The sequence below is a fragment of the Rhinolophus sinicus genome, linkage group LG13, assembly GCF_036562045.2.
Source record: "Rhinolophus sinicus isolate RSC01 linkage group LG13, ASM3656204v1, whole genome shotgun sequence".
NCBI classification, from domain to species: Eukaryota; Metazoa; Chordata; class Mammalia; order Chiroptera; family Rhinolophidae; genus Rhinolophus; species Rhinolophus sinicus.
Window position 1 is genome coordinate 28,808,431 of NC_133762.1, and position 23,122 is coordinate 28,831,552.

At 48.6% G+C, this 23,122-nt stretch overlaps 2 protein-coding genes across 3 annotated transcripts in view; one reads left to right on the plus strand and one right to left on the minus strand.

The window, feature by feature from the left end:
• The window catches only part of SYS1 (SYS1 golgi trafficking protein), a 28,796-nt gene extending 9,695 nt beyond the window's left edge, over nucleotides 1–19,101 (minus strand). The window contains exons 1-3 of one of the 2 annotated variants that reach the window (XM_019749720.2): nucleotides 18,940–19,101; nucleotides 17,279–17,346; nucleotides 14,862–16,080 (exon numbers count right to left, since the gene is read on the minus strand). In XM_019749720.2, the coding sequence (XP_019605279.1) occupies nucleotides 15,840–16,080; nucleotides 17,279–17,346; nucleotides 18,940–19,101 (471 nt within the window). In that variant the 3' untranslated portion in view covers nucleotides 14,862–15,839. Of the gene's footprint in view, nucleotides 1–14,861; nucleotides 16,081–17,278; nucleotides 17,347–18,939 lie in introns of those variants that run through there. The other variant, XM_019749721.2, reaches the window with a different exon arrangement.
• TP53TG5 (TP53 target 5) lies at nucleotides 6,439–13,073 on the plus strand. Its single transcript, XM_019749620.2, has 6 exons — nucleotides 6,439–6,486; nucleotides 6,740–6,814; nucleotides 7,004–7,134; nucleotides 8,662–9,142; nucleotides 10,914–11,083; nucleotides 12,953–13,073. Exons 1-6 carry the CDS (start codon nucleotides 6,439–6,441, stop codon nucleotides 13,071–13,073), a joined length of 1,026 nt encoding a protein of 341 aa, XP_019605179.2.
• Nucleotides 19,102–23,122: the final 4,021 nt, after the last annotated feature.

The following is a 23,122-nucleotide window of genomic DNA, read 5'->3' on the forward strand; positions in this document are numbered from 1 at the left end:
TCAAGTCCAGCACATAGCCAACAAACAAACAAACAAACAAAAAAACATGGTCCAAAAATGAAACTGAGAATGTGACTGTAAAACCTTTTGTTTACAGCTCAGAAAGATTTACGACAATGCCTCAGTGTACTATTCAGTCAAATAGAAGACCTCTACAGAGATGATAGGTGTGTCTCACGGATCCTGTGAATCAAACAATACAGATTCTAGAAAGCTTAAGGGTATTGTCCCTTAGCCATTTTGGCAGAAGCCTAATGGAGAGAAGGACTTACCGCAAAGAAATTGTAAGCATGGTTTCTGTCTGATAGAGTGGACCTAAATCGGATTCAGAGACCCACAAGCTCTGAAAAGAATTACATATCCAGACACATCTCCAGCTTGGGTTTATAGGGGAGATAAAGGAAGTGTAGAATAAAAAGAGAATTTCCGATTCTGAACAAGATGGGGTAGATGCATTCCTCTTTATCCCTCCCACTAAGTACAGCTTGAAATGCTGGACATTATATATAAAACAAACATAAGAAGGCAGACCAACCAGGAACCCTCGTACTCAAATGACACAGCAGTGAGTCCCTGGGTTTTCTTTTTGCTAGGGTGCTAGAAAAGCCTGCAACCTGGAAATGCCAAACAGGCTGACAAAAATCACCCGCATGAAAAACCTGTTTTCTGTCAAAGGACTGGGAAAGGGGCACCCTAGCAAGACAGAAATCTTTTGACATGACATGCCCCACTCCAGCAAAACCTCAGTTCCAACGTCCACTAGCATAGGCAGAAGGGAAAGCCTAGACTTGAATCTTTCTCTTGTGATAACAAGACACCTCTCCCCTCACCTCCAGGTGGTGTTAGAGACAAAGAGGGGGGTCAGGGCTTTCCTCACTGCCCAGCAGTAACAAGTACCCTTCCCGACAATTTCTATGGTGTCAGTGGAGGCCATGTAGGGAGCCCACACTGGCACCCCATCCAACAATAATGAGGCACCACTCCCTTCCCCTCAATGTAAAGGAGGCCAAGTGTAGAGCCTATATGAGCACCTCTGCCTAGCAGTGATGAGGCAACCCTCCCCTTCCCCTACAGGGTGTGGTCAGTGGGGGTCATGTGGGAAGCCTGGGCTTTCACTCCCAGCCGGTGGTAAAGAGTTGGTGCCCCCCCATATCACTGGCCCAGGTCAGCAGAGGCCTACTAAAACTAAGACTTAAAGGAGACCCAGAGTCTCATAACATAATTTCTGAAATGTTCAGTTTAAATGAAAATAACTCACCATACCAAGAACAAGGAAAATCTCAACTCAGACAAGAAAAGACAACCAACAGATACCAACAGATCACAGGATGTTGGAATTATCTGATAAGGATTTTAAAACAGTTATTACAAAAATGATTCCATAAGCAATTACAAAGATTCTAGGAATAAATTAAAAATTAAAAATATCAGGGGGGAAAAATAGAAGATATAAAGAAAAACCAAACAGAAATCTTAGAGCTGAAGAAAAACTAACTATACTAGGTTGAAAGTGTCCTCCAAAAGTTCATGTCTACTCAAAACCACAGAGTGTGACCCTCCTTGGAAACAGTCTTTGTAGATGTAAGTAGTTACGATGAGGTCACCCTGGATTAGGGTGGGCACTGAGTCTAATCACTGGTATTCTTATAAGAAGAAGATGTGAAAACATAGGAAGACACAGAGGAGAATACCATAAGAAGATGGAGACAGACATCAGAATGCTGGGTGTACAAGCCAAGGAACACGGAGGATGGCTGGACGTCAGCAGAAGCCAGGAGAGAGGCCTGGAACAGATTCTCCCCTGGAGCCTCCAGGAGGAACCAACACCTTGAGTTTTGGGGTTTTGGCCTCCAGTACTGTGCGAAAATAAATTTCTGTTGTTTTAAGCCACCAGGTTTGTGGTAATGTGTTACAACAGCCCTAATATAGAAAGCAAAAATTTAAAAAACTCACTAAATAAGCTCAATAGAAGAATGGCGATAATATTTGTATTAGATAACAAACAGTGGCATATTTATACAATGAAATACTACTTAATAATGGAAAGAAACTAGGATTTCCAGGCGGGAATTCCCGCCCATTCTCAGGGATATTTTTTCCCGCTTTCCAGTTCCTGAATCCTGAGAAAAGTTGGTTGGGAAATCGGGAAAATCGGCTCCTTGAACCCAGGTGGTTGGTAGTATTGGCCGTCCCTTTGTGGAAACGATTCATCATGGAGAACAGGAAACAGTTTATATCTCAGGATTCGGGAACAGGAAAGCGAAAAAAATTCCTGAGAACGGGCAGGCATTCCCACCTGGAAACCCTAAAAGAAACAAACTACACCCAACATATGCGAATCTCAAATGCATTGTATTAAATGAAAGGATTCCAGAATTCAAAAGGCTGCATACTGTAGGATTCCATTTATATGATGTTCTGGAAAAGGCAAAGCTATAGGGACTGAAAACATATCCGTTATTGCCAGGGCCAGGAATGGGAAGAGGGTTAACTAGAAAGAGATTTTGCCCAAGGGAATGTAAGATTATGAAACCATTCTAAAGATTGATTGTTGTGGTTACACAATCGTATGCACTTGCCGAAATTCACAGAACGTACTAAAAAGGTGAATTTTCATGTATGTAAAATATACCCCAAAAAACCTGACTTCAGAGAAACTAAAGCATGAGAGGAAACACAACAAAAAGAGTGGAACCTCACTCTCATTAGGATGACTACTATCAAAAATAATAAAAACAACAAGTATTGGTGAGGAAGTGGAGAAAATGGAACCTTTGCGCATTGTTGGTGGGAATGTAACATGGTATAGCCACTATAGAAAACAATATGGCAGTTCCTCAAAAAAATTAAAAATAGAATTACCATATGACTTATCAATTCTACTAATCATACCCAAAATAATTTAAAGCAGGGTCTAAAAGAGATTTCTGTGCACCTGTGTTCATAGCGGCATTATTTACAGTAGCCAAAACATGGAGGCAACTCAGGTGTCCATCAGTAGATGAATGGATAAACCAAATGTGGCATACACATATAATAGAATATTATTCAGCCTTAAAAAAAACGTAAGGGAATTCTGGTACAGACTGTAACATGGATGAACCTTGGGGACATTTTGCTGAGTGAAATAAGCCAGTCACAAATAGACAAATATTGTATGATTCCACTTACATAAGAAACCTAGAGCAGTCAAATTTATAAAGGCAGAAAATAGAAGGGTGGTTGCCAGGGGATGTGGGAGGGGAAAATGGGGGAGCTGTTGTTTAATGGGGATTGAGTTTCAGTTTTGCAAGATAAAAAGAGTTCTGGAGATGGATGGTGGTAATGGTTGCACAATGTGAATGTACTTAACACTACTAAACTGTATACTTAAAAATGAGTAAGTGGTAAAGTTTATGTTATGTGTACTTGACCACAACTTAAAAAAAAGAAGAGTGGCGGTTTTCCACTCGAGATTCTTGGAGTTAGTCCACAAGGCTTACCAGCTGTGTGTCACTGGAAAAGTCTCTCTCCCTACAAACGGTTTTTCCCATGTAAATGGAAGGACCAAACAAGATGGGATATGGAAAACTGCTTTGGGAGCCATTGCTGGGGTACAAAGTGTGGTCATGGAGAACTCCGTCTCCTTGGGGATGAACGGCCTGTGTAGGCACAGCTCCTGAAGAGAGGGGAGGGTGAGGGCTAAAAGTGTGCACTAGAACAGAATGGCAGAGACTTGGCCAGGCTCCCAGCGCTGAATCCAGCCACCCTGCCTAGTTGCCAGAGCCCTTCCAGGGCCCTCTGGACCCTCAGGATAAACTGCAACAAGCCCTGAGAGGTCTGTGTGTTGCTCGTTCTCCAGTTTCAGCCACTGCCACTCTTGGCCCCTACTTTCTACTCTGACAACATAATCGTTCATAATTCCCTTCCACAGCTTTTTTTTTTTTAAATCCCTCTTTGAGAATGCCCTGCCCACCTCACACCCCTTTGCCATTCCTCAGGCTGGTCCTCTGTGTTTCAACAGCCTGCAGAATTACCTTTATCACAGATAATACTACTTATTTCACTTTTTCAAAAAATACTTATGAGGTACCCATTATCTGCCAGGCACTATTCTAGGCATTTGGCGTCTATCAATGAACAGAACAGACAAAACCCCCTACCCTTAAGGAGCCCATATTCTAGAGGTACCTCTGCCCCAGGCCTTTGAGCTTGTTGAGGGGAGGCATCTTTTGCCTCATGTGTTGCTGTCCTTGGTGCTTAGCGCACACGGGGTCCCCAGCCCTTGGTGCCCGGGGGGCTGAGTGGCAGGTGTAGATGATTCTGATGCAGGCCACCAGAGGCCAGTAGATGAGCACTGAAGTTGTGCTGAGCAGGCAGAGGAGCCAAGGAGCATTGGAATAGACAGGACGGAGAGAGGGGAGGGGGTCCTCCGTGTCTTCCCTCCCAAGTCACCTCCTGGGTTTCTTCCCTGGGCCACACCACCGCCCCCCCTTCATCCCAATGATAAAGGACATTTACATGTAAGAAGCTGCTCTGCAGTGTAGGCTTGGTCCCTGAGCCCTAAAAGGCAGAGCGAGCACACATCGTATGCACCTATCCGCCCGAGAAGTGGCCTGGTGTGGGGCGGTTGCCACCCTTGCTTAGGTATCTGATTGGCCCACTCTATGGGTGCTGCTGGAGAAGGCATGTCTCACAAACTCTTCAGATTATTCTGATGCAGCCCGAGTTATTAAAGTCCCCCCTGTCTGTCCCAACCCTCCCCCACAGCTCCTTCCCTGCCCTCATCTCCTGCCACCACCACTCACTTCCTTCATGTCTCTGCTCTAATGTCATCTTGTTGGTGAATCTTTCCCATTCCACCCTTTTTGATACAGCAGACCTTCTACCTTCGCTCTCCTGTCCCCTCTGCTCTGTTTAATTTTCTCCACGCCCTTACTTCCATCTATGGTATGCTGGAACTGATCCAGAAGGGCTCGATAAAGCCTGTTACATTTTCAGGAACACTGCTGGCCGGTTGTTAGGCATAGCCATCATTAAAAATTAAATTATACAAGCTTAATTAAAATAATGATATTAAAAACAAAAGTGAAAAATGCTCAAACTCATCACCTTCCATTTTTTTTGACTACTTCTTACTATTACCTATATTTGAGTCTTTACATCTGTAAAAATATAGTAGAAATATATAATGTATAATGGTATGTACTCTGCATTTCTATTCAACTCTGTATTCAGTGACATTACATTGGGAGCTTGAAATCAGCCATGGTAGGAGTGTTTCTACCACAGAAATAAGTAAACGTGATAATTCAGGTTTGATTTATTGTTTTGTTGATTGTCTAGAGCAGAAGTTGGCCATGGGCCAAATCCAGCCCATCAACTGTTTTTGTAAATAAAGTTTTATTGCAAAAAGCCATGTCTACTCATTTACATATTAACTATGGCTGCTTTCACACAACAGCAGAGTTGAGTAGTTGCAACTATATGGCCTGCAAAAATATATATTTTTTTTTTTGAGAAAATATACTTCCAGTTTTGAAAACTGTGATCCAATATAGCAAATAAGTTGATCACGTCTTTGATGAATGAGTGGAATTCCAACATCTTTGTTCTTTCACTTTTTCACTTTCTTCTTACTCTAGTGTAAATGAAAATATTAACATTCATGTTGGAACTACATTTGTTCATCCATTACAACCATAGGTTGGCTATGGATATAAGAGGCACAATTCAAGAAAAGTATACTGTAAGAATCAAATGGCTATAGAATGTGCAATAAAGACTATTGCAGAATTTCATTATTTCAGATTTCTATCAGTAAAGCTTATAATAAACACCCACACATACATTGTTTTAGAGAGCCAACTGTTAGTCATTTACAAGCACCCACATTGTTTTGTTTGCCCTCCACTAGAATGTAAGTTCCTTGAGGGTAAGAACTTTCTTTGATTCTAACACTTAGAACATCTGCCGTGTGGGTGCCGTTAACACGTGACATGAACGAAGAGATGAGCTTAGTTGGGAAGCCCTGGTTTCATGAGCTGACTGTCAGACCTTAGGTTTCCGGCTTGACCATTATCTAGCTGTGTGGCCTTCAGTAAATTATTTAACCTCTTTGAACATTGGCTGCTTCGTTAAAAAAGAGGGGATAATCCTCTTAGGTCACAGGGAGGTGGTGACAATATAGGCCTCTGCCTGGTACCTACTAAGTTTCTCCACAGATGGGAGTTTCTGCCTCACCCTCCACCCCCCACCCCTGCCACACACATACTCCTTGGAGACCCAGCCCTGCTGCTGTCACACATTTCAGTGATGTCACAGCTCCCCTCCCTGGGAGTTGCAGCACAGCCATCCTGATGCCCAGTCTGAATGCTGGCTGAACTGAGAGGGGCAGGGCACAGAGAGTATCTGGTACCAGTCTTGCTCTGTCTGTCTTTGAAGCCTCAGAGCCCCAGCATGAGTCCATCAGCAAAGAAGAGGCCCGAGAATGGAGTGGTTTTTGAGGTTGGACTAAGGACTGGACCTAGAGGGGGCCTTATAAAGAGTAACTAGGGCAGGTGGAGGGAAAGGGAGAGGTGAAGGGTGAAGGGAGGTCAGAAGAGTTAGAATGGTCTCCCCATTTCTGCCCTCAAATGAAGGTGACAAAACTCCTAGTCTAGGGCTGGTCAAATAATGCTGAGGCAAATGGAGAGGCATCCGGAGGCGTTCGGCGGGATTCTTCCTGTGGTAGCTCTCCCTCGCTCCCTCTCTCTCTCAGGTGCAAGACAAAGAACCACGGGACAAGATACAGCAGGCTGTCAACAAAGTAATTAAGCAGAACCAACTTAAAATGGTAAGATGCCCCATCCTGGTCTAGCTGAGGAGAGCCTGAGCACCCATGCAGTACTTACTGGCCCTGGGTGCCAGCCTGAGTGACCCAGAAGAACTCACCAGGCTGAGTTGAGCCAAAGTGTGGGTGGGAGTGGGAGGCTGTCCCAGGAAAGCTGAAGCTTCTGTTTTCCTGGTTTCTTGACTCTGGCAGGTGTTAAAAAATTTGTCGCTCTTGAGGCTACTCAAGAACTCGAACCCCCGGATCAAAAAACTGTATAAACTGGCCAACATGTGTTGGAATTCACTGCTCAGAGCTCCGACAATCCTCCTGATCTCCTCTGGGTGAGCTCAGCCCCCACCGTGGACCCACACTCTCTCTACTAGGAACAGGAACTGTGCTAAGGAATGTAGAAAACCACATTTTCACAAAGCCTCTGTGAGAAAGGTATTTACGAGCCCTATTTTACTGAGCTGAGGCTCAGGAGATGAAATGACCTGTCCCAGTTACCTGACCTGGTAAGTGGCAGAGCCAGGATTTGAAGCCATTCCTGTCTGATACCAGAGCTGTGATCTTAACCATGGTCAACATCGTCCAATTATGGGACTGACCACCACTGGGGTCCCTGAGCAGGAGGGACACTCCTCCCCTTCTCAAGTCAACACAACCCCGAGATTTACCAGCAGACTAGGCATCTTGCTGAGGCTCAATTTCCTCATCAATCGCATGAGAATATTAAGAAAGCTCACGTTTATTAGGCACCTGCTAAGTGCCACGTACTGTGCTAAGTACTGTACAAGCAGGTCCCCATTTAGTTTGTTCTTCCTGACAACCCTATTAGGTAGACAGAATTATTCCAGTTTTGCAGATGAGGAAATTAAGGCTCTGAGAGCTTCGATGTCTTGCCCCAAATCACACAGATGGTAAGAGGCAGAAGCGAATTTGAACCCCAGCTTCTGTCTTGAAAGCCTGTGCTCTATAAGCTGTTCTGCCGCTTCACTGCGTCCCACTGTGCAGGACTGTGAGGGTCCGGGCCTGCCACACAGTGGCACTCGGTCAATAGTGGCCATTATTATCATCACTATTGTCATTATCTTGAGCCCGAGGCCTCGCCCCTCTCCACACACTCAGCTAGGACGGTGCTGCCACTTTCCAGAGGACTCAGTAGATTCTAGACACCTTTTGGGAAAGTCCCTTCCAGCACTCAGTACCTCTGGACAACTCCACCTCTCGGGGCTCCTCCTCCTGAGCTGGCCTCCTAGAGCAGGCAAGAGGGTCAGGATCAGCTAGTCCATAGTTTTCCAACCTTTTTAAAGCAGCAAAACCTCTTCAAATATTTGTCCCCAAGCCCCAGTTGTGTTGTTGTGGGGGAAGGTATCCTGCCCTCACCCTGCCCTTGTGGGTTGAGGGGAACCCTCAGATTTCTTGGAACACAATTTGAAAACAACCACTGAACTCGTTTGCCCCATCCACCGAAATCCAGAAGGCAGAACCCTATCCTACTGGCCGATGCAGACCATCTGTATTCCTAGTGTCCTACCTACTAGTGATTGCCTTTCGCCTTCCCAACCTCTCTCATCCCTGCTGCCAATAGTATCAAAGCCCCTGCGCCCGGACACAAGACCTCTGGGTGGTAGAGAAGTTCCTTTTCGGGCCCTCTAGCTTTTTTGTTTTTGTCTGTTGTTTTTTTGTGTAAGAGTTTATTTGAGCCCAAACTGACAACAGTTGCCAGGAAGCAGGATCTCAAATGCCCTCCCTTTAGCTTTCTTAACAGGCTCCCCTGAGCTGGCTGCACAGCAACTGTGCTGGGAGTAGGCTAGAGGACCGGGCGTTAGTCCTGCTCTGCTGACTGCCGTTCCTCTCCTTACCAGGAACATCGCGCTCAGCAGTGGAGTAGACCAGAATAACGGAGGGCCCCAGCAGGCTAGGTGCTCTAAGAAGAAACTGGAGTCCAAGAAGTTAGAGTCGAAGTGCAAGGTGGGGGTGGGGAAGAGGAAGGAGGCCCGGCAGCCACGTGCAGCAATACCAGGAAGAAAACAGGTGGCACCTGAGATCCCAAGGACATTGAGGAGTCATGGCCTGACCACCAGCCCTGGAGCCCAGGGGAGGCAGCGACCCACTGAGTGTCCCCAAGTCATCTTCCTGAAGACCCACCAGCAGAGAACTGCCATGGGGTACATGGAGCAGCTGGCAGCAGCTGACCAGTGGATCTGGTTTGAGGGGCTGCCCACACGAGTCCACCTCCCGGGGCCCCGCGTGATGTGCAGGGCATCCTCCCTGCGCTTCGTCAAGCGCTGCTGCACCCGCTTCTGCTCTGCATCACTTGAGCTGCCGATGTACCATGCATACAGGGTGTGACGACGCCACTGCCAGGCAGGGTGAGATGCACACCCCGAGCCAGGCCCAGAGCGGGGCCCCTGAGTCGGAGGGCTTGGGATCCGGACTCTTGGGGGCTGTGGCTGGCAGGCCCCACTTCATACCTAGAAAGGGAAGCTCAGAGAGGCGGAAGCTACTGACCGAGGCCACACAGCAGGGCAGTGGCTAGGGTGGAGCCTCCCAGAATCCCACTAGAGGCTCTGGGGAAGGAAGGCAGACTGGGAATGTGGGTTCTGAGGTGAGTCATCCCACTGCTTTGAGGCCTCAGGAGTGGCCACAACGGCTATGGTTCAGAATCTCACAGAAATCTGAGTAAGCACGTTTAGGAATTTCTAAATGTGGGGGGAGGGGAGTGGTCAAGTAGGGCTCTGCCACATCCCATCCCCTCTCAGACAAAATCAACTCTCTATTTGTTTTATTTATTCATGCTTCAAATAAGATTTACTCTGAAAAAGTTCCTTAGCATGAAAAATACTCCCGCCGCTCCAGGAGAGAATTCAGGTCCCAAGAAAGAAAGGAAGGGGGTGATGGGCTTGGGGGTCCAGACGAAACGGAGGCTTCTCCTTCACAAAACCCCTTACCTCTACCTCCAACCTGCAATACCTCGCAACGCCAGGCCCCTAAGCCCTCTCCCTGGACCGCAGCGCCCCCTGGAGGCGGTCTTAGCTCCTAACACCGCGGTCTGATGCAGGTTACGGCCTTGGATGGGAGCCAGAGTGTGAGCGGAGCGCAGAGATCACGCAAACATCTGAATGGAAAGGCTGGACGGGAAAATTCGCGAGTATACGAATAAAATCTCCCATATGGCACTGAAGAATACTACGGCCGGCTCTGCCTGTTTGTCTGGGTCTGGAAAGGCGGGAGGCAAGAGGTCCTAGTGGAGGTAGGGGGAGAGTGCACCAGGGCTTCAAGGCTTCTACCCCATCCCCAGGTCCTTAAGGTCAGTCTAGAACCCGGGACAAAGAAGCCAGCGAGCTGCACCCCTTCCCACCTCCGCGAACTGACCTCCTGAGTGGTGTACTCTGTGAAGTCATAGAAAGGGAACACTTTTTGGGTGTTTCCTGGGTGCCAGGTGCCTCACAATGGCCCTGCAAGCCAAGGAGACCAGGAAACCGCGGTGCCGAGACTGGAAGTACTTGCCCAGACTCACACCGCTTGGAGCGGTGGAGCCAGAACTCTAATCTGGGTCTCCTGGCTGCACCCCATTTCCTTTCCGGAAGAAAGGAAAAATGCCCAAGGGAGCATCCAGCCCGTCATGCGCGTGCATTACCCTAATTATCACAGCCTCAGGTGTCAATAAATGGGTGTCGCTGGGCCCTGCGTGAGTCACTGAAAGCCCCTGATTAAGGAAAGCACCAAGTCAGGTGGGAAACTGGTACTGTGTCCCAACTGCTCCCACGTGACATGGCTCATCCATCATCCAACCCTCAGCCCTGATCCACGCATCTGGTCGGGGTCACCCTGTGGGCAGAAGCCACAGGGCCCTGAACATGCAGTTGGGGAGAGGAAAGCCCAGGCTTTCTCTGGACAAAGATTACAATCCTCCTTATTCCCCTAGAGGCAGGCTGAGTGGAGCGGGTGCCCTGGCGAAAGCAATGAAATCACCCAGGGATGCAGAGCCTCCACCCCACCCCCGGAAGCCACTGATGGAGAGGGATCCCCACATTGGCAGGGGGAGAAAGACGGGAGAGAGGTGATCTCCCCCTGAGCCCGCCCGCTCACACCCCACCTCCCCACTGGTGCTCAGCACCCTGATGAGAATCACCTGGGCCGCACCTGCGGAAAATGGAACGCGTCTCCCGTGGGGAGGCGCGGGAGGCTGTGCGCCGCCTGGCTCTGCCTGCGTCAGGCTGACCCGCGCCTCAGCGCACGCTTGCTCCTTGCCGCCGCCTGCCGCCTTTCTGTGGCTGTGCTCGGGTACCTACAGGGCATCCCCCCACCCCCACCCCGGGCACTTCCGCGCAACCGCCACCCAGTAACCTCCACTTCAAGCTATCTTCCCACTCAGCTTGCACCCCAGCCCAGTTCCTGGGTCTCCATTTCGTTACTCTTGCTGTACGTCATCAATCCCATCAAGCTTCTAAAATAACCTTTACTCGATCTTTCCTCCTAAGCATTTTCCATTTCATCCTTCCACTGTCACATGAACTTCGGCCCCCGCACACGCCATCACAGGCTCTCAGCAGGCGGTCAGCAAAGGTACTCCCACCCTCTCCCCCGCAAAAAAAAGCCCTGTCAAGGGGCCCCCTGCATTCTTCTTCAAGGAAGCCTACCCAGGGAACCCCAACTGGGGGCCCAAAAGATTGCCAGCTTCTGCTTTGCCCCATAGGAAGCCAGAGCTGGGCCCGGGGTTGCCCATCACTGGAAGTGACATGGAGTATTAAGTAGAAGGGAGCCCGTGAGACCCAGTGTGGCCAGGGCACCACGGGGAGAGATGCCGGCCTAGGGTTAGTGACTGGCAGGAGTGCACTCTTCCAGCCATCTCCTAACCTGAACCTCAGGCAACCTGCCCCCCACAATCCCACAACTGGGGTCTTCCCACTACACCCTCCCTTTGTTTAACCACTTCAATCTGAGGTTCCTCTTCTGGGCTCATCCCGATTTGGGCAGGAGGCTGCAACAGATATCAGGGATCAGAGACCACCACATAAATGGCTCCCTGACAATTAACTTGGGGCGGTGGGGAGGGCAGGGAATTAAAGTATTTGAGTGACTTTCAACAAGTCACATGACCTCATTGAGCCTACTTTCATCTCTATTAAATAGGGATATTAATATCCATTCCATAGGGCTTTGAGCAAATCAGGCTGGCTGTAGGTGAAGCCAATTTATGGGGTGTTGAACAAATGTTTGGCCTTTTTCCCACGCCTTCTCTGCACCCTCATAAAACCCTGAGGCCAGTATGGACGCTGTTTCTCACTTATGAGCAGCTGCCGAACTGCCCAATAAGGGAACGAGCTGCTTATTAAACAGTCAGCCCTGTGTTCACATTCACAACCTTTTGCTAAAATGGCATGTGGATTCCCAAGACTGTCCCTCTCGTCGTCTGGACCACGCACACTCCAAACACGACTGGAACATGAAAAGAGGAAGCTGTGCAGGCAGAGGCACAGCTTCTTATCAGCTGTGTGGTCACGTTCTTTTCTCCTTATCCTCCATTTGTCTGCCAAACGAGGGAAATAATGGTGCCTGCCTTATCGGATGAAGTGAGAACACAGAGAAATCACTTTGCAGTGCGTAATACGTGTCGGCTGTACCTAGCAGGCCTGTGCCGTCCCCCAGGTAACAGGGCTCAGAAGAAAGGTGTGTCCTCTGTAAAATGCGGGGAGGGAGGGATGGCCCAAGAACTGTAATTGCTTACATTTCTGGATCACTTCCTATGTGCTAGGCCAGGTGCTAACTGCTTTACACGTGACATCTCATTAAATCCTCACAACCACCCAGGGAAGCACTGTTCTTATCCCTGGTTGACAAATGAGGAAACTGAGGTAGGGGGAGCTTATATAGCTTTCCAAGGTCTCACAGCTAGCAACGGGACTCCAGGACTGAATCTGCACTCTATTGCAGCTCTCTAAAGCCTCCCACCATTAGACTGCTAGAATTCTGACTTGCCCAGGTTGTGGCCGGACAGGGGCTGAAACTCTCTGGTCCCTCTACCCCCTCCTCTCAATGCTATGACACCACCCTTTGCTACTTTCCTACAGAAAGCCTCAAGCATGCCAGTGCCTTTTAATTCCCTCTCCACTGAGGGCCTTTTGTGCCTTGAATCCACCCCTACTCTCCCAGCCGAAGCTCAGGGTCCTCCAGCTACAGCTACTGGCCGGAGTCCCTCGCCTGCATACTGACTGCCCTGGGACTGCCGGCAGGAAGCTACCCTGACCTGGGCGTCACTGAAGAAAGAGGCTAAGAAACTCTGCTTCCTGAGCCACCTGTTTGAGCTGTGCCCCCATAGGACTCATGGGGACCTGGAGCTTCCCACCCCACCCCCAGGTGCCCACTGGCTGCCATCCTGGCCTCAACTGGCTCTGATCTGGGGGGCTGCCTGTAACTCGGGGATAGAGGCACCCTTGGAGCTACATATGCCTTTCTCCTTTCCCGTCCTTCTGGGTTATAACTATTCTAAGCACCGGCTATGTACTAGTGCCCACTTCTCTCTCCAAATGGCCGAGTCCAGATAGTAGGTGGGATGAAGGGAAGTCCAGACTTCAGACCACTAGATAGTCAAGAGACACCAACTCAGTGGTGAGGTGAAGGGAACTTACCTCTATCTTTTAGAAATAAAATCATTTCCTACATTCCTCCATACACGTGGAAATCAGTGGCCATATTTAACGTACTGTTATCAGTTTTTCTTAGAAAGCTAGTAATGTTTATAAAGCACTACACATCCTTAGTATAAAACAGTACAGTAGGATGTGAAGGTATAAGGTGATGGACGGTTTAACCAATAAGAACTTATATATCCTTTAGCTATTAATGTCTTCAGAATGAGTTTACTAATATCACTACTGGAGAGTCCTGCTCTACCAGCTCCTAACGTGTCATCTCGGGCCAATTCCTTAGTTTCCTCATCTGGAAGATACGGATGACGACATTTTCGACTTCAAAAAGTTGTTGTGAAAAGTGAGCAAGGAGATGTAAAGCCCACTGTTGGACATCTATTAAACAATCAATAGATGTTGTTATTTTTTACTAAAATGATGTCATGGCAATTGCCCAGTTCTCTCTGGAACTTGCCTCTAGATATGGCTTTTATTGTTACTTTACAAACCAAAAAAATCTCGTTAAGGTCACATATTTTTGACCCGTGTCATTCAGCTCAGCCACTGTATTATTGAAAAGAAAATTGGCTCCCCTGACTTTCAATAGTTTCCAAAAATCAAACTAACACTCAAGGGGAAGAGCTCTGTCATTACAGGAACTATGCGGAATGGCAGAAGCTCTTGAAGGAAACTCCCAAACAGGTGTGCCAATATAGGCTGGAGCGACCCCCACAGATGACCAAGGAGGATGGCAGCCACACAGGTGCTCTGATGCCTTTCTCAAAATACACTTAGCCCCATGCCTGTAGTGTCTGGTGTCTGGGGGACACCCCCCGACCCAGGGGAAGTCATCTCAGCTGAGCTTGCCTCCTGGACTCTGCGGCCAGGATGAGAGCCCCATTACTAAGCTGCTTCCTTCCGGCTTTGCCCGAGCACCCCAAGTCACTGAGGAGCCTCAGCCCAGCACTTGCCCAGCCTCCACCCAGGCACGTTCACTCTTACACCTTCATCTTGTCAGCCTCAACTCCCTACTTGGGAGGGCTGGGCGCCAGGAGGCTAGAAAGGCTTCCTGTGGAGACACCAAACCCATCTGTGTGGCCCTAACACTAAAGGCTAAACACTGACAGCTGTTGGGCAGACTCCGGAGGACCCGCATGATTTCAGTGCAGAAGGGGTCTAGACCAGTGTGTTCCTCTGGACATGTTCAGAAATCACCAGCAAGTGGAAAAGGAATCCTGAGAGTTATGGCAGTTCACCCAAGGTGGAGAGGAGGCTGACGGTGGGGGGTGGGTGGGATTTAGGAGTTCCCCGCACTTAGCATTTTAACCAAATGGAGGAATAACCTGGGGTCCAGAAGAGGAGGTGACCTAATTCTTTATACGGCTGTGCTGATCTCTCAGTCCCAACTATGGCATTACAAAGTACATACAGGCAACCGTGGAAAATACTGTATTTATGTATACAGGAAGGACAGCTGCAAGCCCCTCACAGAGGACACTCCACCCCCAAGAAAAATCTTAGCAGCAAATTCCTATCTCCCTCAGCACTATGAGTGCAGGTTGAGCTGGAAGGTTGGGCTTCCTATCTCTAGGCACCCACCATACCCTTCCCACTGTAGAATTCCAAGTAAGTTAGGAAAAAAGAACTATTGCCAGATCTGAGGTCCAATGGGAGCTAGGGTGCCTGGTCATTCCTAGGGAACAGGCAGTGACCCTGTTATGAGGGTAAGGCTAGGAGTGATGCTGACACTTGCCTCTGGGTCCTAACGCCTGCTATGTTGAAAGCTGGCGGCAAGGTAGGCACCCAGTAGAAAAGTTAGTCGTGGGTTCATGGGTGCGTGTACACATGCACGAAGCAGGACACAGGTTGTGCATTTTCCTTGTGCTTGATGCCTCCATCTGCCATCCTCTCCCTGACAGCAGCCTAATACTTTGCACCTACATCTTTTTCTGTGGTTATGGATCCAGGCCCCGTGTTTCTCCAGACAGAATAGCTGTGGTTCCGCAACATGGCAAAGGTAACAGCTGTCCCAGGGAGGTAAGACAGATGACCAGAAAAGTGGTTTGCTCCAATCAGTTCTCCTTGATTTTTTTTCTTTTTTAAAATAACAGGCTGGTGACAGGTAGGGTGGCTCAAGAGTGACAGGGTTCCAATTCTGTTATGACCCTGAAAGAGGTCCCCTTGCTGACCTCCCAGACACCAAGGCTTCAGCAGACAGAGGCCATTCTTACAGCTGTGATCCTGACGGCTACCTGTCTTCTTGACGGGACCTCACTATCTCTCCCACACCAACAGAGACTTCACATTTCCAGGGTTCCTCTCGGACCTGGGCTGGACCTCATCTGGAGGGTCTCAGCAGCCCAAGGCGTTGGGGGTCCAAACTCCCAGCAAGGTGTCCAAAGGACCCAATTCTAGACATTGGATTTAGGGGATGAGTTGAGGGGGATCTCCTTGAGCTCCGTCCGCATGCACAGGTACTCCCCGATGACAGCCATGAGCGCAATGCACACGGCTTGGACCAGCCACCAGGTCAGCGCCGAGGGGAAACGGGAGCTGTAGAACCAGCAGCCCAGGAGGTGAAAGAAATGGACAGTGACAGTGAAATCCAGACACTGCTTCCCTCGTCGGATGAAGTACAGCAGGCCCAGGGCACTGTGGGGAGAGGACAGCAGTGAGTTGTCACTGGGTTGTCCTGGACCTTAGATTATTTGGGGAGTAGGGACAATGAGGATGACAGCATAGGGGTCAGAAGCAAGCAAGATAAGTATGAAGCAAGGCTTACGTTATTAGATGCTAGAGGAACCTGGCAGGTAATGCTGAGAGTGAGTCAGGCTGGGCAGAAGGAAAAATTACGAGCTTGATGATAAATGGCAACTGTCACTAAGAGAATCCTAGGGCTTGGTGGGGATTGTGGCACCCTGCAGCACACGTTCCATCTAAAGTGGGGACAAGAGCCAGCTGCCACTGGGAAAATCATCATGCTAGAAGTTTGGCCTAGAATCAATCCTCCCATGTTTCATGAGAAGCCAGAAATTTGGACTTTTTAAATATAAAATATTCTGATTTTCAACTAAGTGGGAAAATGTTTTAAACACCATGCATGGGCTGACCACTGTGTAAGCCACACAGAACAGACCTGGGGGCCAAATTTAGGTCAAAATCAGCCCCCATGAGTTTTCAACCTCCAGTGTAAGTAAGGTCAATAGTAACGTGCGAGGCACTGCTCTGAGAACTTTCATGAATTAGCTCAATTAATCCTTACAGCTATGAGGTGGGTAATACTGTTAGCCTCATTTCCCTGATGAGAAAACTGGGGCTTAGACAGATTAACTTGTCCATAGTCACTGGTACAGCTGAGATGCAAAGCCAAGTGTGTCTGCCTCCACAGCCCGAGGTCTTAATCACTATGCTAACCTATCTCTCGAAAGACAAACAGTGGTCATCGATGACCTTAGACTTCACACAGCCAAACCCCTCAGAGCACAGATGAGGAGCCTGAGGCCCAGAGAGGAGGGAAGTAACTTGGCCAATGGCACACGGACCGAGAACGGAACCCAGGTCTCCTGAATCCTGGTCTAATCCTTTCCTCACTTCATTCCACATCAGGGAAGTGATCGGAGACAGAAGTCCCACAGACAGCATGCACAGAGTGATAGAAGAGCTTTCTAGCTAAGCCCAAACAGCAGTGGAAGGAGCCCTGGGATGGAGCCGGTCCCAGAATCGGCCTCTGCCACCCACTTTAGTCCACAGTCCCCAGGAACAAGTGCCAGCCTGTCTCACATCCAAATTTAGGAAGTTAGTTCTGGTGCTCAGACCCCAAAAGCTGGTTAACAAAACTGACGATACTTACCAGGTGAGGGCGTTGAGGATGAAGGACATCATGGAGAGCCGGCCTGGAGGGCTGGAAAAGCCCAGGATCTGAGGGGGAATCACAAATGGAAACATGCTGGAGAAGTGAGGTGGCAGAGCCCCAGGATCCAGGACCCCAGCAGGCCTCCTGAGGAACAAGCATTCTTCCAAGAGCACAGACAATATGCCCCTTCACCAGCATGCCTGCCTATTTCCAAAAAGTGCTCTCACAGATGTCCATTATAGTATCTCGTCTGCACCCCCTCACAGCAGCCAGGAGGGGGTTATTATCCTCATCTTACAAAGAAGGAATAAAAAGCTCAGAGAAGTTAAATAACTTGCCCATGACTTTGCTATAAGGAAACAAGAGCAAGGTCTAGAACAGGGTTCAGCAAACTATGGCCCCACAGGCCAGGCATCTATTTTTGTAAATAAAGTTTTATTGAAACATAGCCACATCTATTCGCTTAGTATTGCTTATGGCTGCTTTTGCGCGACAATAGCAGTGAGTAGTTGTGACCTAAAATCTTTACTATCTCACCCTTTAAGAAAGGTTTGCCCACCCCGGTCTAAAATTCAGATTGCACACATGAGATGGTTCTTCAACAGAGCCCAGGATTCCCACACGCCTTTTCCAGGAGGACAGAGACTCCTAAGAGGAAACTACTGGTCACCTGTTGCTGGTCACCTGTTGCTGTGTAACCTCCACCACTTGTGACACAATACTACTAAATACCAACATCTGCACCACACTTTCATTATACAAAGGCCTTTGATGTCCATAATCGCATAATCCTCACGACCACCTCACAAAGCTATTATTATTGTTGATGTTGTTATTCTTACCTCTTTTTGAATTATAACGTGCCCAAGGGCGACACAGCAGGAGCAAGGACTCACCCTACATCTCCCAGCTCCAAGAACGGAGCTCATTACCACACACATCTGCCTCTCAGATGCAAACACCTGTTAGGCCTCCATTACACTTGATCAAGTATTTTCATATTCCTAGGCCCCTCTGGGCCTTATCACATTTTGCTGAGGATTATTCCATCCCATTTCTAGAAGAGGAAACAGGCTCAGAAAGGTAAAGCAACTTGCCCAAAGTCCCACAGCTAAATTGGATACCTAGCCTTTCTGGATCAAAAGTACAGGCTCCTTACACTGCAACCCACAACCTCTCTGCTACCAGTCTCATGATTTTTGCAGACAGAAAAACGGAGGTTCAGAAAGGTGATGGTATTTGGCCCAGGTCACACAGCTAGCAAATGGAATTTAAACGGAGGCCCGACTCCCAAGTCCAGGCAGTGTCCATTATATCTCCTTGAATACTCTTTTATCCACATCCTCCTCTCCAATTTGGCACCTGAGAATCTTGGGATTCATAGAAGTGAAGTCACTTTCTCAGAGTGTCAGAAAGGAGAAGTATCCGGTTGCCTGGAACGCAGGCCTGTTTGTTATAACACCCAGGTCCCTTTCCTTTGTACTAAATCTGCCTCTGTTATCAGTCGCTCCATTATACAGATGGGGCAGCAGAGGCTCAGAAAGGTGAGGGCAACAAAGCTAGAAGGAGGCCCAACCAGGTCTAGATTCCAGGAGGGTCGGGCCACAAACCCCACACGGTGAAGCCGAGACCCCGACCGCGCCCGAGCAGGACCCTACCTCGGCGTCGAACATCTGGTCCAGCGAGGGGCTGCTGCGCACCAGCGCGTCCACCAGCGCCAGCCACAGGCCCAAAGAGCCGTAATAGACGGTCTGCATAAGGACGATCTGCGACACGATCAGCAACGGGTCCCACACGTAGCTGCGGAACTGGCCCGCCATACCGGCCCGCGGGACCCGGTCACCGCCCGGGCCTGCATCAGCGCCGCCGCGCCATGGGCTCCGGGCCGCCCTGGCACCTGCGAGGACACACGCCGGGTCTCAGCCCGCCGGCCGTCACCATGGCAACACTGCCCAGCCTGGGAGGAGGGATTGGGACCCAGGGGGAGAGCCCATTCCGGGAGTGGGGGAGGGCGGGATGGAAAGACCCATTCCCAGAGTGAGGGGAAATCCCGCCTGTTCCGGCTGCTCGGGCCCCGCCCGTACTTCAGCTCCTTTGGGGTTCACTCACCGGTGACTGATCTGAGAATCGAAGAGTCCGAGGGCGGCCCAGCCTCACCGGCAGGCCCCCGAAACAATCCAGATAGACAGGATCATGGAGGAGAGACTCTAGCGGCCTAGAGAGGCAAAGCTCCAGGGACGGCGGCGGCTGTAGCGGCTGCGTAGAAAGGAAGCGTTTCCGGAGACGGCGATGGAGGGGCGGGGCTGAGATTGCGCAGGCGTAGTGGGTGCAAACTCCCGCTGAGACACCTAATTACCGGAACGGGCCGCCGGGTAGCGAAGTGTGCGCTTGCGCAAAATGAAGTACGCAGGCGATCGGAAGTGAGGCACGAGAAACGGTGGAGCTTGCGTGCCCTCTAGAGGGCAATTTTGGAGAAGAGGAGGGCAACTAGGGGAGAAGGCAGAAGGGTTGCCGAGAGCGAGAGAAAGATGTTTTGGAATACACGAGGCAATAAATGTTGACTCTATCTTCAGCCTAGATTCCCAATATTTTCTTTCTCCTAAAGTCTGAGATAACTTGAAATAAATCTGCCAGCTCTTTCACGTATGATTTTTGCCACTGTTCGTGTTTTACAGATGATTCAACTGAGTCAGGGAAGGAAAGCAACACACTGTCTGTCTCAAAGACATGGTGGCAGCCAGGATTAGAATCCAGGTGTTGGCAAACACCACAGCGTTGCTCTCCTACCTTCTGGGTGCCAGGAAGGTTTGGACACGTACTAACGAGACAATCCCTGCCCTCAGATAAAACCTAATTAGAAGGCAGGGTAGTGGTTGTTTTATCATGTATCCATATAAATATTTATGACGAAACAAACAGGTTCTGGAGTCCTGAAGGACCTGGGAGCAGATCCTGACTCTACCTGCCCCCATGACTGTTTCCTCTCTACCTTCACTTCTGAGTCCAAATAATGTGGATAGTCAGTAAACATTTGCTGAATGAGTCAAGAATAGAGAAAGGGCACCAGCTAATTGATGAGTCACTTTATCCCGGCCACAGCAGACCAAAACCCCTCAACTGCATTGATTCTACTAGGTTCCCCTCTTCAGAATGAAAAGGTTCCCCTCTTCAGAATTGCTCCAGGAAAAGAAACTGAGTTTTAATGCCAGCTCTACTACTTTAGCTGTGTGACTAGCAAGCCACTTCCTTCTTTAAACCTCAACTTCCCTGTTTATGAAATGAGCAGTCAGACAAGAAAAGTTTTCCAAGATTTCAGCTATGCTCCACTAATTATTTTCCCATGAAAAAACTTATCAAAGACCCATGTGATAAGCATAGTATCACCTTGGGTTGATACAATTCCAGACAAAAGTAAAGAAACTTGAGTCTATCAAGAGTAAGTATGTGATTTCCCTTATCATTTGGAAATACTGTACACAGTTCACTTGGACTCCAGTTTGAAAGTCATTAAGGCCCAAAGTTTCCTGTGGTGCTTTCCAGCTCAACCATTGTTTTAGGTACCTCAAATTGGTTCAACAAATACATATTCAAAACCCTCTGGTCCTTCCCTTATTACTCACATGACCTAGTGTTTCTAAGAAAACATCTCCTGTTTATTAAGTACATACATGATCTTGTTTCATCCTCACAATCCAAGAAGATAGATATTACCTTCCTTTTTAAAAGTGGAAACTGAGGCCCTTTCCGTCTGTCCATAGCCATCAGGTAAGACAAGATGGGTGCTTACAAGTACATCCAGGAGCTGTGGAGGAAGAAGCAGTCCGATGTAATGCTGTTTCTTCTCAGGGTGCACTGCTGGCAGTACTGCCAGCTCTCTGCGCTCCACAACACACACACACACACACACACACACACACACACCAACTGGCCTGATAACACACACAGGCTGGGATACAAGGCCAAGCATGTTTATGTCATATACCAGATTCATGTGCAACATGGTGGCCACAAACACCTAGTTCTTAAGTGTGCGACCTATGGCAAGCCTGTCCATCATGGTGTTAACCAGCTAAAGTTTAAAGCCTTTAGTCTGTTGCCCAGGAGTCAGATGGATGCTAGTGTGGGGTTCTGAGATTCCTGAATTCTTACTGGGTTGGTGAAGATTCCACATACAAAGTCTTTGAGATTATCCTCATGGGTCCATTCCATAAAGCTATCAGACAGAATCCTGACACCCAGTGGATCACTAGACCAGTCCACAAGCACAGGGAGATGCGAGGGAGAGCTGACATCTGCAGGTCGCAAGAGCCGTGGCCTTGGAAAGGGCCACAGGTTTCACCATGCGGTTGGGGGTTCTTGCCGTGCAGCTTGGAGAAGGTGCAATGCTCGCCAGCTCCATCATTACCACTTATATGAGTAATGTTTGTAAAATTCTTACCTAATAACTTAGGACAGACATGTCTGCTTAAAAGTGTTCTTTAATGTCTCTGCAGATTGTTTTCATGAATGCATTGTCAAATTATGAAAGTTTAGGTGCAATAATATTTGAAGAATAAATGATGGTGTATCTTGTTTCTCATAAGATGCTTTTGTCTTTGCTTTACCTTATTAGATAGTTTATATGTCAGTGTTTAAAATGCTGTTTTGGTATAATAGGTGTTAAATTCTGTGAAAAAGGAGTACAGAACTAGCAAATAAAAAAATTCTTAAAGTGGAAGCTGAGGCTCAGAGGCAGGGGTGACTCTACTACGTAGGTCAGAGAGCTCAGGAACCTACCTAGGAAGCTGAGCTGGGATTCAAACCCAGGACATCTGACACCAAACCCCAAGCTACATTCCAGAAGAAAAGGAAAGGAAGGAAGGCAAGAAGGAATGAAAAAAGGAAAAAGAAAGAGAGAAAGAGAGAGAGAGAGAGAGAGAGAGAGAGAGAGAGAGAGAGAAGGAAAGAAAGAAAGGAGAGATGGAGTACTGGAAAGTGGAAAAGGAGCAGTGACTCCCTCCATTCAAGTAGCTCTGGGGTAAGGGATTAAGGGGTGGTGGGAGGAGAGGCTCAGGAAAAGTGCTTGAGAGGTTTGACTTAGTTCCCAAAAGCAGCTTTGTCTTCCTTCCAGGTGCTGGAATGTGTGGCTCTTCCTGAGGCAGTCCCCCTGACGTCACAGCTGGACCCTCTCCACCCCATCTCCTCCCACAGAGGGAAGGCCCTCCCTCCCCATGCTCCTGGAATGGAAAATACAGGTACCCGTAGCCTGGAGCCTGAGGCTGGGGCCGGTGCTGGTGCTGGTGTCTGACATCTGATGTCATTCCTAGAGCCTAGATTCACCTCTGGGAAATCCCCAAGGGACAGCAGGACAGCTTATTGCAGTTTCCTTTTCCCTGTAAGATTTCAGCTCTTAAATTCTCACCTTTCCAAGCCCTGGAAATGGGCATCATTTTGTGTCTTAGTTAGGGTAGAACAAGGAAACCAAGAGCTGGAGAAAACCACAGTAACTCCCTTGGCCAGCCCTTTCGGTCCATTTTGAGAATTTGACCACAGGCAGCCTGGAGAAGGAGAATGAGCTTTGGGTTCAGACCACAAAGCAGGATTTAGGGCCACACTGACGTGTCACGTGACCTTGGGCAAGTCCTGTGCTGGCTCTTAGAATCCCAAACTATAAAGTGAAAGAGGGGTACTGGACTCAACCTCCAAATGCAGGGCATGGCCCTGTGCCATCTGAATCACCTGAGGAACATATTTGATAGTCAGAGTCCCAAGTCGTCTTGTTGCAAACCGAAGTCTGAATCTCTAGAAGCAGAGTGCAGAAATCTGTGTATTTAAAAAACTCCCCACGTAATTCACGGTACA